This window comes from Callorhinus ursinus, unplaced genomic scaffold, assembly GCF_003265705.2.
Source record: "Callorhinus ursinus isolate GAN/ISIS: 27379988/994484 unplaced genomic scaffold, GSC_fseal_2.0 scaffold38, whole genome shotgun sequence".
NCBI classification, from domain to species: Eukaryota; Metazoa; Chordata; class Mammalia; order Carnivora; family Otariidae; genus Callorhinus; species Callorhinus ursinus.
In genome coordinates this window covers 10652075-10666111 of record NW_027397100.1, presented here as the reverse complement: position 1 = coordinate 10666111, position 14037 = coordinate 10652075, and the positions used below count along the sequence as shown (strand labels likewise).

The window sequence follows — 14037 nt, the reverse complement described above, 5'->3', positions numbered from 1 at the left end:
AAGAGCAAAAGTCTGAAAATCAATCAGATCTGGACTTGAGACTCACTGTGGTGGCCACAGCCAAGTTCTTTAACTTTTCTGCCCCTCAGTTCTCCTCAGCTGCAAAATGGGCATACTCACCTCTCTAGCCAGGCAATTTGTGACTAAGATGAGATCTGTAAAATGCCTGCCAGAATTGAGCCCACAGTAGACATCTCAACCAAAAAGGAAAAGGAAAAAAAAGGTAAAGAAAAGGGTTAATAAAGTGTATGTGTGAGAGAAAGTGGATAATGAAAAATTATATCAAATACCTAAATACGGGAAGCTCTGTACTTTCTGGAAGCCATGGCAACGGGGAAGGATTGTTATACCATTCTCATCGTCAAGTAAAGGGAGACATAAGTTCATCAGGACAGAGAAAGCTCTTAAATTCTAACTGCAGAGAGGCTCATCTACAGTCGAGTGGATGTGGATGTGCACACACACACACGCACGCTTACATTGTTTTTCTCTCCAACAGGAACAGGGCAAATGGCTCTCCAGAGCCCTGCTGCCCCTCTAACACCGCATACTGCCGCATGCAGTGAAGTACTTCAACAGTTAAAACATTTTTGTGCCAATATTTTAAGAGTGCAGAAGGTTCCAAATTACATGTAAAATAAACAATGCCAGACTGTGAAAACTCTTGGCTGCAACGTTCTCTGATGTTAACAAGAGTTTCTTTATTACTGTAACCTTTCAGAAGTGAATAAAAATTATTTCTCTGCCCTAGTTTTGCCCTCCAGTAAAAGGGAAGAGAACAGTGACCATGGAAAGAGCTGTACAATGACCTCTCATGAAGGCTAGGAGGCTGGGAAGGGGGCAGTTTAAAACACAAAGCCTTCCGTATATGATTCTAGTCAAAGGTTAGAAATTTAGTTTGTGCTGTGCTGATCATACTGTAAAATTTTATGTTCCTAATATTTTTATGTAACTAAGACCCTCAGGGGGACCAGAGGGCATTTGCAAGGAGTCCAAACTAAGCTGATGCTAAGAGAAAACCCAAATCTTGATCAAGGCTCCTTAGCCATTCGGGGAACCTCATTACTCTGAAATTGAGTCTGAAGTGCCCTTAAAAAACTGGGAAGATCTATAGGTGTCCAGGACTTACACAAAATAGGTTCTTTCGCAGACCTCTGAGTCAATGAGTCTGTGAATATTGGACACCCAAAAGGATCTCAAAATGGGAGCGAGTGTGGACAGAGAGTCCACTTTCAGCACTGTAAGAAAAGGAAAACAGTCACCATACAAAGGCAAACATGCCCTGTCCTCTCACACCATTCTGTCTCTACCTATACCGTGCCTCTGCCCTGAAGGTTTCTCTTGTCTATTAAACACTTATCTGAAAGACACAACCCAAATGTCATCTACCCCAAGCTCTTCTCCTCTGGGCCTTCTCAGCAGTTTTTTTAAATTTCATAATCTCTCAGTATTGTAATCACCTGCTTATACGTTTGTCTTCTCCTACAAGACCAGGGAGGCGAGGACAGTATCTTCATCATCTGTGTATCTCCAGTGCCTAGCAGAGTACCTGAAGTTAGCAGACCACAATAAAATAGACGGATAGATGGGTAAAACCTTGTTTGTGTCTGGGAACAGAAATCAGACAGAGAATGATGAACTGCTAAAAAAACAGAACACAAGCTCTGGGATTTAACACAAGGCTAGCTTTTCAGACTCTCACAGAATTGCGGAATGTTAAGTCTGGAAGAGAATTTAGAAATCATCTAGCTCTCCTCCCCAGAGAGGTGAGGTGATTTGACTTACTCGAGCTCACTCAGAGAGTGGCCAGCCTGGCCAGAACTCCCTGCATTATACCATACCACCCATCCCTTCTCTTTACTATCGAAAATTGTAGGTGTAAATATTTATTTGGCAGTTAAGATGAGAAATATGATTAAAACTACATATTATGAAATGTTATTTCATTATAAACAAATAACAATGGGTGGCACAATAAAATTCAAACAACTTGATACAAAATGCACTATCTGAATTGCTCAAAAAAGTTAAACATAACATCACCGTATGACCCAGCAATTCCACTCCTAGATAATATGCCCAAGAGAACTGAAAACCTATGTTCAGACAAAAACCTGTACATGAATGTTCACAGCAGCATTATTCATAAAAGCCAAAAAAAAAAAAAATGGAAACAACCCAAATGCCCATCAATTGATAAATGGATAATAAAATGTGGCATATCCATACAATAGACCATCCATAAAAAGGAATAAGTACTGATACACGTTACAACATGGATGAACCATGAAAACAGGATGCTAAGTGAAAGGAGCCAGAGAGAAAAGGCCAGATATTATGATTCCATTTATACGAAATGCCCAGAATAGGAAAATCTATGGAAACAGAAAGTAGAGTAGTGGTTGCCAGGGGCTGGGGGAAGAGAGGAATGGGGAGTGACTGCTAATGGGAACAGGGTTTCTTTTTGAGGTGATGAAAATGTTCTGGAATTAGATAGTGGTGATGGTTGCATAACATTGTGAATTTACTAAAAAAAAAAAAATACACTTAAAATGGTGACTTTTATGATAGATGAATTATAACTCTATTTTTTAAAAAAAATAAAGGAAAAAGATACAATCTCTGCCCTCTAGGAGCTAACAATTTAACCGAAGGAGTCGGGACCAACATACAGACATGCTTAAGGACTCAGAGGTTCAGTGTTATGTGACAAGTAATGTTGTGCAAGTTAGAGGAAGAAGGAAACATCACTTAGGTGAAAAATCTTAATGCTTATGTTAGAGCCATAGTTCTGAGTGATGACCTTTTCAGGTAGTACAAACTAGTGATTAAGAGCATGGGCTCTAAAGTCTGGCAGGTTTGGGTTCCAATCCGGGCTCTCATATTTACTGTGTAAGACTGATTAAGTTATCTTCCTGGTAGGTTGGAATTATGGTCTCCCAAAAGATATCTACAGCCTAATTCCTGGAACCTGGGAATGTACCTTATATGGGGGAAAAAGGACTTTGCAGCTATGATTAGATCAGGAGTCTTCAGATGGGGAGATTATCCTGGATTATCCAGGTGGGCCCTAAATGTAATCACATTTACCCTTAAAGAGGGACGCTGAAATTGGAGTGATGTGGCCACAAGCCAAAGAATGTCAGTGGCCTCCAGAAGCTGGAAAGGGCAAAGAACAGATTCTCCCCTAAAGCCTCCAGAAACAGCATGGCCCTCCTAATGCCTCAATTGTGGCCCCATGAAGCTGATTTCTGGCCGTCAGAACTATGAGAGAATAAATTTCTATTGTTTTAAGCCACCAAGTTTGTGTTAAGTTGTTACAGCAGCTATAGGAAATGAATCCACTAACCTCTCTGATCCTAGTGTCTTCATCTATAAAATGAGGACAGAAATACTACCTCCTAGGTAAGATTGTTGTAAAATGTCAAATTCGTATGGTGCTTATAAAGTGCACAGCAAAGAGAAAGTTCTCAGTGAATTTTAGCTACTACTACGGGTGAACTGTTTCTGTATTATGCTGAAATCCTCAACTTTCACAGGGCACCTGCCCATGCCCACACCCTGCTCCCCTCAGCAGGGACAGCAGGAAGAGCTGGCAATCAGGGGACCCAAGTTCTGCTCTTTAGTTGGTTTCTAACAAATTTACTCCTCTCCTCGAGCCAGTTTCTCCGTTAGTTAAATGACAGGATCAGAGGTAAGCAGTGGCCCTCTGACCAGAGGGTCTGTTAAAACACAGGCTGCTGGACCCGACAGCCAGAGTTTCTGATGTGGCAGATTGAGGGTGGGGCCCTCAAATTACATTTTTAACAAGTTCCTAGGTGATGCTGAGGCTGCTGGTCTGGGGACCTCACTTTTGAAAATCTCTGGTCTAGATTATTTCAAGGTTCCTTTCCAGTTTTAATAGTCTAAGACACCCCATAGATGCAGCATTCAAATAATAAACACTGCTGTATCAGGCCAGAATAGCTTTACAACGAAGTTCTTTTCCTGTGTAAGAAAGTGGGGGATGGAAGAGTATGAAGTCCATGGTTAAGGACTAGTTTTAACTTTTGAACTAAGCAGAATGAAAAATCTTAAGCAATAGTGGGAACAGGAAGGGGCTGTCCCCTTATCCAACATGCTGGCCCCATTTTAATTTATCTTAATCCCACCTTTCTGCCTTTTCACCAGACCCCTCCCCCTCACGCCCTCCTCGAGAAACACATCTAGGTGTCTCCTGAATTCATTTATTGGCTTTGCCGTGCACAGTATAATACCGCCTTTGTTAGTCTCCCAGCCCAGCCTCTCTGAGCACGGTGTTCAGTCTCGGTGTTCCTCTACTCTTAAAAAAACACAACCACGGAGTCTCTGAAAAATAATTGTAAAATCAACTTAAGGCAAATTCAGCCGATGTGGAGACATTCAGACTCTAAATGATGGAAAAAAGAAACAAATTCAGAACATTGTTAGCATTCTCACCTGTCTTTTTTTCCCCCCTAATCTCAATTAGTCCTGTTGAGTAGGAAACCTCTGCTGTATTGGATTAGAAACTCTGAATAAAAGGGGCCTCAGGCTTGGGACTGCGCTGAAGAAATGGAATGCCTTGAAACTTCAGAAGAGCTGTCTTCTTGGCCTTTGGAAGTCCTTGGTAAGAAGACCAGAGAGAAGGAACCTGCCATGAAGTTGATCCCCCTCCTGTACCCCGGGAGGGATCATGGTATTTACCATAGTAAAGTGGACACTGGGCGGGGAATCAGCATACCCTAGTTTGGGTCCTCATTCTGCTATTTGTAGCTGCACAACCTTGGGCAAATTCAATGGACTTTTCTGGGACCCCATTTTCTCACTACAGAAACGAGCCAGTGGGAACCAATCTATAGTCCTTACTCTGAGATGCACATCAGAAAACCTCTGGGGAGACTTTTTAAAATACATGTATCTGAGCCCCTTCAGATTGAGAACCACAGAACCAGAGAATATGAGGCACTCAGTCTAACATTCTAAGGTTCATCTATTCTATAAAGTGAGTTAGAAATATAAATGATGAGAGACTCAAGGAACCCCAGAGGCAGGGCAGGGAGAGAAAAATGAAACTTTCTCCGGGGAGAGGGTGGTCAGAGAAATTGAATCCAGGTGTGATAAGAGATCATTCATTAAGTCAGTATATGGGAGACAGTGCTGCCCAGTCACTAATAACAGCAGCAGGTACCTGTGTCCACCCAAGTATCTGAGGGGTGACCATGTTAGGCACTCTGTGTTAAGACACCAGGAATCCTAGGATTCCTCGTCCCATCTAATGGGTGTGACCTACACAAACCCACAATTACCGGACAGCATGGTAAGTCCTATCACAGAAGTTTGTGCAAAGTGCTGCAGCAATACAGAGAAGGAAGTGGCCAAACATACCAATATTATTGGGGGGTGCTGGGAAAAGCTTCGTGGAAGAGGCACTATCCAGCTGTGTCTCACAGTGCCATGAGCAGGGAAGACAGGTGTTAAGACCACTTCAGACAAAGGGAACTGTATAAACAAAAGCCCAGAAGCATAAAGGAACATGGCATCAGTAAAAATGTGGCATGAGTGAAACCTGTGTTTGTGTGTGTGCGCGCACATGCATGAATATCTGTGTATTAGAGAGGTCTCTTGGCAATCAGACTAGAAAGATGGGTTGGGACTAGAATGTGAAGATTTCTTCTCTCCCCACCCCCGCCCCACTTTTTCACTTTGAAAAGTTTCAAACTTACTTAAAAATCTAAGAGTACTACAATAAAAACTTGTATAATTTTTAGATTCACAACTGTTAATATTTTTTAACATGTGCTTCATCTCTATATATACATACACATGCCCTTTTTTCTTTTGCTAAACCATGTGAAAATATCAAATCATTTCATTCCTAAATACTAAACACTGTATGTTCTAAGAACATTCTCCTATGTAACAATGAAGCGTTCTATATACCATTGCTAAGAATATTTGAATTTTGTCCCTCAGATTTCTAGACAGAGGGATATGATCAGATGTGGAATTTGGAAAAAACTCTGGTGATTTATATGGTGACAGGGTTTAGAGTGGGGAAAGTCCAGAACTAGTTAGGAAGCCATGTGCAATGAAGGAGAGATGATGAGGGTTGATATGAAGCAATGGAAAAGAGAGAAAAAAAATCCAAAGATATTTTGGGCAGAAAAGTGACAGGACAATTTGGGTGCAGAAGATGAGGCAAGAGTTGAGGAGGACTCTAAAAATTCCAGCTTGGAGGGGCTAGATTGATGATGACATCAGAAGTGAGACAGGAAACACATGGAGCTATTTATCCCACCTCCTGAGTGAGATTTATTTAGGAGAACCATTAGCAACACCTGAAAATGGCTCTAGCTGTGCCCAATGCACACAGCTCTAAGCAGTACTAGAACTATGGTACAAAAGACATCAAAGGGAACAGGACACCCAGAGGGGCTGGAGGAGCAAAAAAAATAAGTGATAGGTTAGAGAGGTAAACAGTTCTGAGACAATGAGCTGAAGTGGGAGTACTTAATATGAAGAGTACTTAAGAAGGGTACCCTAGAAAGACAGGACAGTGTCAATTCCCCAACGCAGGCAGGGCTTTGAAAACAGAATTAGGTCACTGTCTTTCTTCTACAGAAATTCCATGAGGTAAACTGAAGATAACAAAGAGGATCAAATTCACTTACTGATTTACTCAGTCAAGAAACATTTACTGAATGCCTACTAAGGATAAAGCTCCATTTCAGGTACCAGAGGAATACAAAGACAACTGCGAACTAGACCTCAGGAAACTCACAACCTGTAACTGAAGGTAAAAACGGCCACGAGAGAGATAAACCATCATGTGCATAGATAGGAGTTTCATGCTCTATTTAATTTCAATTTCAGATAGGTTTATAACTTCTCTTTCGGGGACAATCCCTGAAATGAAGTGAGTCCAGCATGCTGCCCAGAAAGACAGGCAAACTGAGCCATCAGACTGGCATTCTGGCTGTATGCTCCCAGGCAGCTGATGAATCACAAAACTGCCTAAAGCACACACTCCATGTACCCTTGCTACCTCCTGAGACCTGGGGTCATGACACTTGCACAGAGAAAGGAAAGCATCTACTAAAGATACATCTCAGTTGGACCCTGCTAAAGTTCATGAGCCAATCCCAAAATGAAATTGCTCTGCCTTCTAAGAATTTAGCCTTCTCTCACCTAATAAACAAATATCCACTCCAACAGCTTAGGACATTCAAAAACTTTCAAAAGAACAACTGATATCTGGGAACAAACATGTCTTATTTTAAAGGCCTCAAGCCCAAGGAATTGCTCTATATTTACACTCCACCATTCATATCATTGGCCACAAAACTATGAACTTAAAGTGGTCCTTGCCTTTAAAACAATACCTGTGGATAGCAGTGAGTGTTAATTCTGACCTAGAGATGCAAAGTATAGCAAAATTTTTACCTCATGGTAAAACAGAGGAGTTTGAAGATTTCTGTGGGGAGGTAGGGCGGAGAAGGGAATGGAATTACAGAGGCCTGGAAGAGAATTTCCAGAAAAACTAAAGTATGTATAATTCTTATTTTTACCACCCTTTACAGGGTTAAAGTCTTTGTTAGTTCAGAAACATAAAAGGCCTCATGTATAAGTTGTTGGGGTTTTTTTTTAGTCAAATCCATTAGAAGATGGGAAAGCCTGGAAAAAGAGAGAGAAAAATTTGAGGGTAAAGGAAACAATTTCTCATTTCTTTTTCTTACAATATTTAAGACAGAGCAAACAAATATGCTCAGAATGAAAAGGGCTACCTCTCCACCCCACTTTTTCTAATACATATAGAGGGCTTCCAGAACAGTCTTCTGTTGTCAGTTACTTAGTGGACATGCATTCGGCCAAGGGGCAATGATAAGCACTTTGGAGACGACAAAGAGGGATACAGGGGATCCAGCCCCGAGGCAATTCACCTGGAAGGTAATCAATACTCACGAATAACAATGATAAAAAAGAGAAACAGTAAGACCCAGAAGAAGGGTACATATAAATTACTAAGGTACTTCCAGCTAGGGACAACTGGGACCCGCTTCCAGTATGGGGTGGAAGGATGTAAAGGAAGTGGGGCTGTGACATAGTCTATGTACCACCCGGGGCAAGACACAAGACAGGAAGAGCAAGGCATTCAGCTTGGCTGGAGTGAAGAGTATGTGAAGCAAGGCTGGAATGTGATGTTCACTGAGTGCTTACTATGTGCCAGGCACATGGGCTAGAAGGTTTCACATATTTACAGTTCAAGAAGAGCTAGAGGAAATGACTTTGGAAAGGTAGTCTGGAATGTGATCAGAGAGGACCTTGCAAAGCAAAATGCTGATTCTAAGAAGAAAAGTAGAATTTTACAAAGGAGTCCAGTTCAGCCCACAGCTCCTCCACCTCTTTCTAGGCCCTCTGCACCACCCCAAGAGGCAGCTCTGCTAGAGAGGACAGGAGACCTTGAGGTGACAGGAGGTTCATCCTTATTCTGGAATGGTGCTAGCAAGAAATCATCTGAAGTCCTGATGAGACAACTGGCATTCCAGGGACCATTGATAAACTTGGAATTTCTTAATACTCTTTCCCACCTAGTCTCCAAGGCTTGGAAAGCTTAAACCTGCTCATTGTGAGCCACAAGGTGGAGATGTCTGGCAGGGCAGAACTGAGAGGAAGTCGTTTAGCCAGCCTAAGGTTACCATTAACACTTTGAGCCACTGCCTTGAGCTAATTTTTATGTTTGTTTTTTAAGTTTGGTTGAAATGTCACAAATGGAAAAATTAACTAAAGCGCCAGGGTTAGCCACAAGACTGGACACACCTGGCTGCAAACCCAGCAAAAGAAACTTACTTCATTAGTAGGAGAGGCAGAAAGTGAAATTTACATCTGAAATGTGCCTGCACCAGGAGAAAGTGCTGAGGCCAAAGGCCTGTCTGTTTTTACAGCTGTGTCAAGTCTTAGTTCTCTACTCTTACCAACACTCAGGAGTGAGGCAAGGGCCCAAGGAAAAATGGTCTCCAACCTCTTCAGCTGCAACTCAGCTCACAAAGGTTTTTAAGAACCAGTTAATGAAATAAAACAAGACCAGATGAGGTGATATAATGAACTTTATTTCCACAGCTAATTTATATGTTTAAATCCCAAATAATGTGTTTTTTTTTTAAGTCAGAACGCTCTAAATTATTGATGTGATTTCTGTAACCTCAAATTTAACACTTGCATTTTATACCGGCTTCACTAATGATATATGAGTCTGCCTTGTTTTTCACAATAGTTGGGCTCCTAAAAAGCTGATAAAAAGCATAAATTTTTTAATAAAAATTTCCCCACCAAATGAGACTGCAATTCTAATTTCAAAGGAGTTCTTGATTCAAATTTCTGATTCGCCATTAATTCACAAGTGGTTCCACTCAAAGTAATAGCCTCTAAGAATTCTTTGGCATGAAAAAGATCACCACTACACTGATCAGTCTTATAAATTCTACTTTTTATATAAGTTTTCTTAAAGATGTACACTTGGGATGCCAAATTACACAGAGACAGATTTACAAATTACCACCTTCAAATCAGATTTTTTGAGGCACCCCAACTCAAATTTTTAAAAGAAACTGAAGCACTGAGGAGGAGAGACTTGGCAGCCAGGTCAGAACCAGGCCAGACTGGCTCCCTACTACTTTCTCCAGCCACATGTCCCTAACTTTCCCATTTCTTTAGGTTGTACACACACGCAAGACTGAGAACCCCTCTACACACACAACCACACTCATAACAGAAGTGGTTAAAATACAGTTTTCTTGCCTGTATAAAGGGCATCTGTTTATACCATGAGTTTGGAATAGGGGTATGGGGGGACCAAGTCAATTACAATAGAAAAGCAGTAATAGCAATTCCCCAACTCTTCCAAACATCTGTTATTTTTAAATCACCATCTTTTATTTATAGTCTTTGTGACTGAACTGGGGCTTGACATTTCTCTTCATGCAGGTGAGTTTACAAGTCTGTACTTGGGGAGCATTATGGATCATCTAAAACCTTGCTATTCAAAGCGTGGTTGCCACATCCTCACCCTGCTCCACCTGTGGCACTGGCATCACCTGAAGCTTTCTAGAAATGTAGACTCTCTGGCTCCACCCCAACCTACTGAATCAAATTTGTATTTTAACAATATCCCCAGGTGGACTACAGGCACATTAAAGTGTGAGAAACACCGATCTAACACACTTCTCTATAAGACATCGTATCCAGAAAAATTCACAAAGAAAAATGGGTGGATAAAATGAAGGAAAAGAAAAAAAGAAAAGGAAAAACTAACTCCCACAGGACTGCACTGATGCACACATGGTCTAGAAACAAATAAATCAAGCATCATCTATCTGATAAGTTGGCTTCAAAACAGAATTTCAGAGGCTGAGATTCAATTTATTCATTCATTCAACAAGTATTTATTCATCCAATGTTTACCATGTAAGCAAAAATGTGTGGTTAAAACAAGTCTCCTGCCTTTATAAAGCATGCAGTCAAGTGGAAGTAACATTATAAAGTAACACAGAAGGTTCAAAGTGCTGGAGATTGTGATGGAGATATTTATGGAGGTCCAAGGGAAATTCATGGGGGGGTTAATAACTAAAAGGTTCCTGTAGTTCAAGAGTCAGTAATGTATGGCTCATTAAGCCATGTGACCCACATGGGTCTAGCAGTCCAACGTCCAGGCAAGTTCAGTCAATAGTGATAAGAAAACACAGGCTAACTAATTAGAAGAACTACTGTGTCACTGAACGGCAGTCAGCCAAGGCTGTGGCTGGCCAGGGGGTGTCACTGGCTATCATTAAATGATTTGGTACTAGCAGCACCACCGTATGTCCACTGGGTGCTGCCACAGAGTTGGATACAAGTACCTGAGGGTATGTGGGACACTCAGCTACACAAATAGCTTCAAGGCTGCTGATCTACTCTGGGTAGCAAAGACAGCAGAAAGGCCTGACAGTGAAAAAAATGAACAAGCAACCAAAGAACACACAAAGACAGTCAGTATTCACTGACTCCAAAACAAATGATGATGATGCTGACAGCAGCTAAAATTCTGACATATGCTATCCTCTTTTTAGAATGAACAGAAACACCAATGGTCTACTGTCCCAAAGAAAGGCATGTATATGTCACTGAAGACATCTTAAGATGAATCCATGTCCACTGTGCTTCCTATGTTTGCAGTTCCTCCAAAGATACGAGAATTTGGAAATACCCTCTCAGTAGGAAACCATCATCTCCATGATTGAGCCTCAAAGACCACACTTTTACACATAGAGTAAGCACATGATACCATTAGTCAATGACACAGGAGTGTGTGAAAATAATTACAATAAATACAACATGGGTGACGACCTCCCACTTAACTCCCATGGAGCACGGAAAAATCTCCAGACATATTGCTGAGTGAAAAAAATTAAGTACATATTAATTGCTATTAGTACACGGAGGACAATATCATGTATAATCAAATATACACACACAAAACCAACAGTATATATTTTCTATAGATAACATAGAAGAAGGCCTTAAAAGATATATACCAAAGTGGAAACAGTGATTACCTCCTGGAAGGAGGTAACTGGCCAGGAATGAGATTGATGATTAAAGGGATTTCCGTCTTAGTTGAAACATTTTGAATTTTAAAAACAATCATAAAATAAAAACATATCTAGTATAGGGACACCTGGCTGGCTCAGTCATTGGAACAACTCTTGATCTCAGGGTGCTGAATTTGAGCCGCACATTGGGTGTAGAGATTACTTAAAAAAAAAAATCTTTTAGGGTTGCCTGGATGCTCAGTGGGTTTAGCATCTGCCTTTGGCTTGGGTCATGATCCCAAGGGATTGAGTCCCACATGGGGCTCCCTGCTCAGCGGGGAGCCTGCTTCTCCCTCTTCTCCCTGCCTGTGCTCTCTCTCACTATCTCTGTGTCTCTCTTTCAAATTAATAAAATAAATAAATAAATCTTAAAAAAAATAAAAAATAAATCTTTAAAAAAATCCGTATCTAATATATATTAAGTTAAAAAGCCAGGATGCAAAACTGTGTATGGTTAAGCCCATTTGTGTTATGTTAAAGAATACGTATTTATAATTTGCATTTATATAGGAACCAGCTAGAAGTATACACATCAACTCTTTTTTTTTTTTAAGATTTTATTTATTTATTTGACAGAGAGAGACAGCGAGAGAGGAAACACAAGCAGGGAGGGGAGTGGGAGAGGGAGAATCAGGCCTCCCGCCAAGCAGGGAGCCCGATGTGGGGCTCAATCCCAGGACCCCGGGATCATGACCTAAGCCGAAGGCAGATGCTTAACGACTGAGCCACCCAGGCGCCCCAAGATACACATCAACTCTTAACAATGGTTACTTTTGGGGAGTTGGAATAGGGAAAAGACACTTGTCTTTACATTAAATGCTTTTTACTTTTTGATTTTTATTCTATGAACATGTATGACTTTTATAGAACATATATAAACTGTTTACTCCTCAGTCTGTAGGGAGAACACTGTAATGAAAAAAAACCAAAATAACCCATTTTGTGACCCCATCTGATGGTTCTGCTTTAGATGATCCTAAGCTGGGAGGCAATGAAATGGAAGAAAACAAGGTTTACAATCTACTAAAATATGGTCTGGACACAAAAATATGCAATATACCCAAAGGAAGATTACTATTTATATAAACAACTGTATTCTAATGTTTTAGTTTCATTTTTCTATTACCATTACATTCTATGTTTTTATATATATATATATATACTATATATCCCCCTTTCTCAGGTTAATTATTAAATGTACTAATGTACATTTTCATTAGATACCTTGCCAAATTATTCTAGGTTGTTAGTGATCAAGGAGCTTGTTTTTCAGTTTCTGAGGACAGTGCAGGCATGATGCCAGGGTATTTCCATCAGAACAAATTTAGAGGAGGACTGGTTCAAACATTGAATTGGTGTCAAAGGCACAGCATCCTAAAGCTCAATTATTATTTGATTTCCTCCATTCAACAAATCCAACCCTCTTACCACCATTACTTGGGCTTAATAATTCCATTTCCACACACAGGATGTCCTCGCATTGACAAACCATAATATTGTGTGCAAACACATAAAGTCTCCATAGAGGCAGAAACAACTCTAGCTGAATTACCACCTGACATTAGGCAGCATTACACAGAAATCTAAAAGCAAAGCCACTCTAGAACACATAAAACATCAACTCAAGGGTGCCTGGGTGGCTCGGTTAAGCGACTGCCTTCGGCTCAGGTCATGATCCTGGAGTCCCGGGATCGAGTCCCGCGTCGGGCTCCCTGCTCAGCGGGGAGTCTGCTGCTCCCTCTCCTGCTCCCCCCCTCTTGTGCTCTCTCTCTCTCTCTCTCTCTCAAATAAATAAATAAAACCCTTATTAAAAAAAAAAAAAGCATCAACTCAAGTCAGGCAATCCCTCATTGGAGTTTTCCAGGACCAGAATGGGACAGCATTTCACTTACCCCCATGACTCTGCCACGCTGCTCAACATCCTCCCACATAAAATGAACTATGATCCGACACATATATTTCCCACTCCGGCCTTCCTGCTTCATTCGGACTAGACACATCCTGGGTGGGAAGAAGATATAAAGAGTAACTGGCTGTTTGCACTTTTTATATCACATATTCATACTGAAGGTCAGCTCATCTGAGTAATTTCAGCAAAGAACACAGAATAAAAAAACTGGAAGTGATCTTATTTAAAAAAAAAAACAACTTTCATTGAGGTATAACACAAATACTATAAAGTATACAAATCTTAAGTGTATAGCTTGATAAATTACATATTATATATACCTATGTAAGCAGCACCCAGATCAAGATGGAGATTTAGAGCACTTCAAAAGATGCTCTCATACATGCAAGGGACCCACATTTAGTTGTTAGAAGCTAAGCAAATCAAAATCTTTCATTTCACTGAATGAAAACAGGAGCCCTACACAAGGAAAGTAATTTGCCCAACACCACCAAGTAGTCTGTA

General features: G+C 40.7%; 1 protein-coding gene across 5 annotated transcripts in view; it reads right to left on the bottom strand.

The window, feature by feature from the left end:
• UQCC1 (ubiquinol-cytochrome c reductase complex assembly factor 1) overlaps positions 1 to 14037 on the bottom strand; it is a 96715-nt gene that overhangs the window by 30448 nt on the left and 52230 nt on the right. For all 5 annotated transcript variants that reach the window (XM_025876084.2, XM_073880509.1, XM_025876083.2 and 2 more), the window contains one exon: positions 13517 to 13625. In XM_025876084.2, the coding sequence (XP_025731869.1) occupies positions 13517 to 13625 (109 nt within the window). The remainder of the gene's footprint in view (positions 1 to 13516; positions 13626 to 14037) is intronic.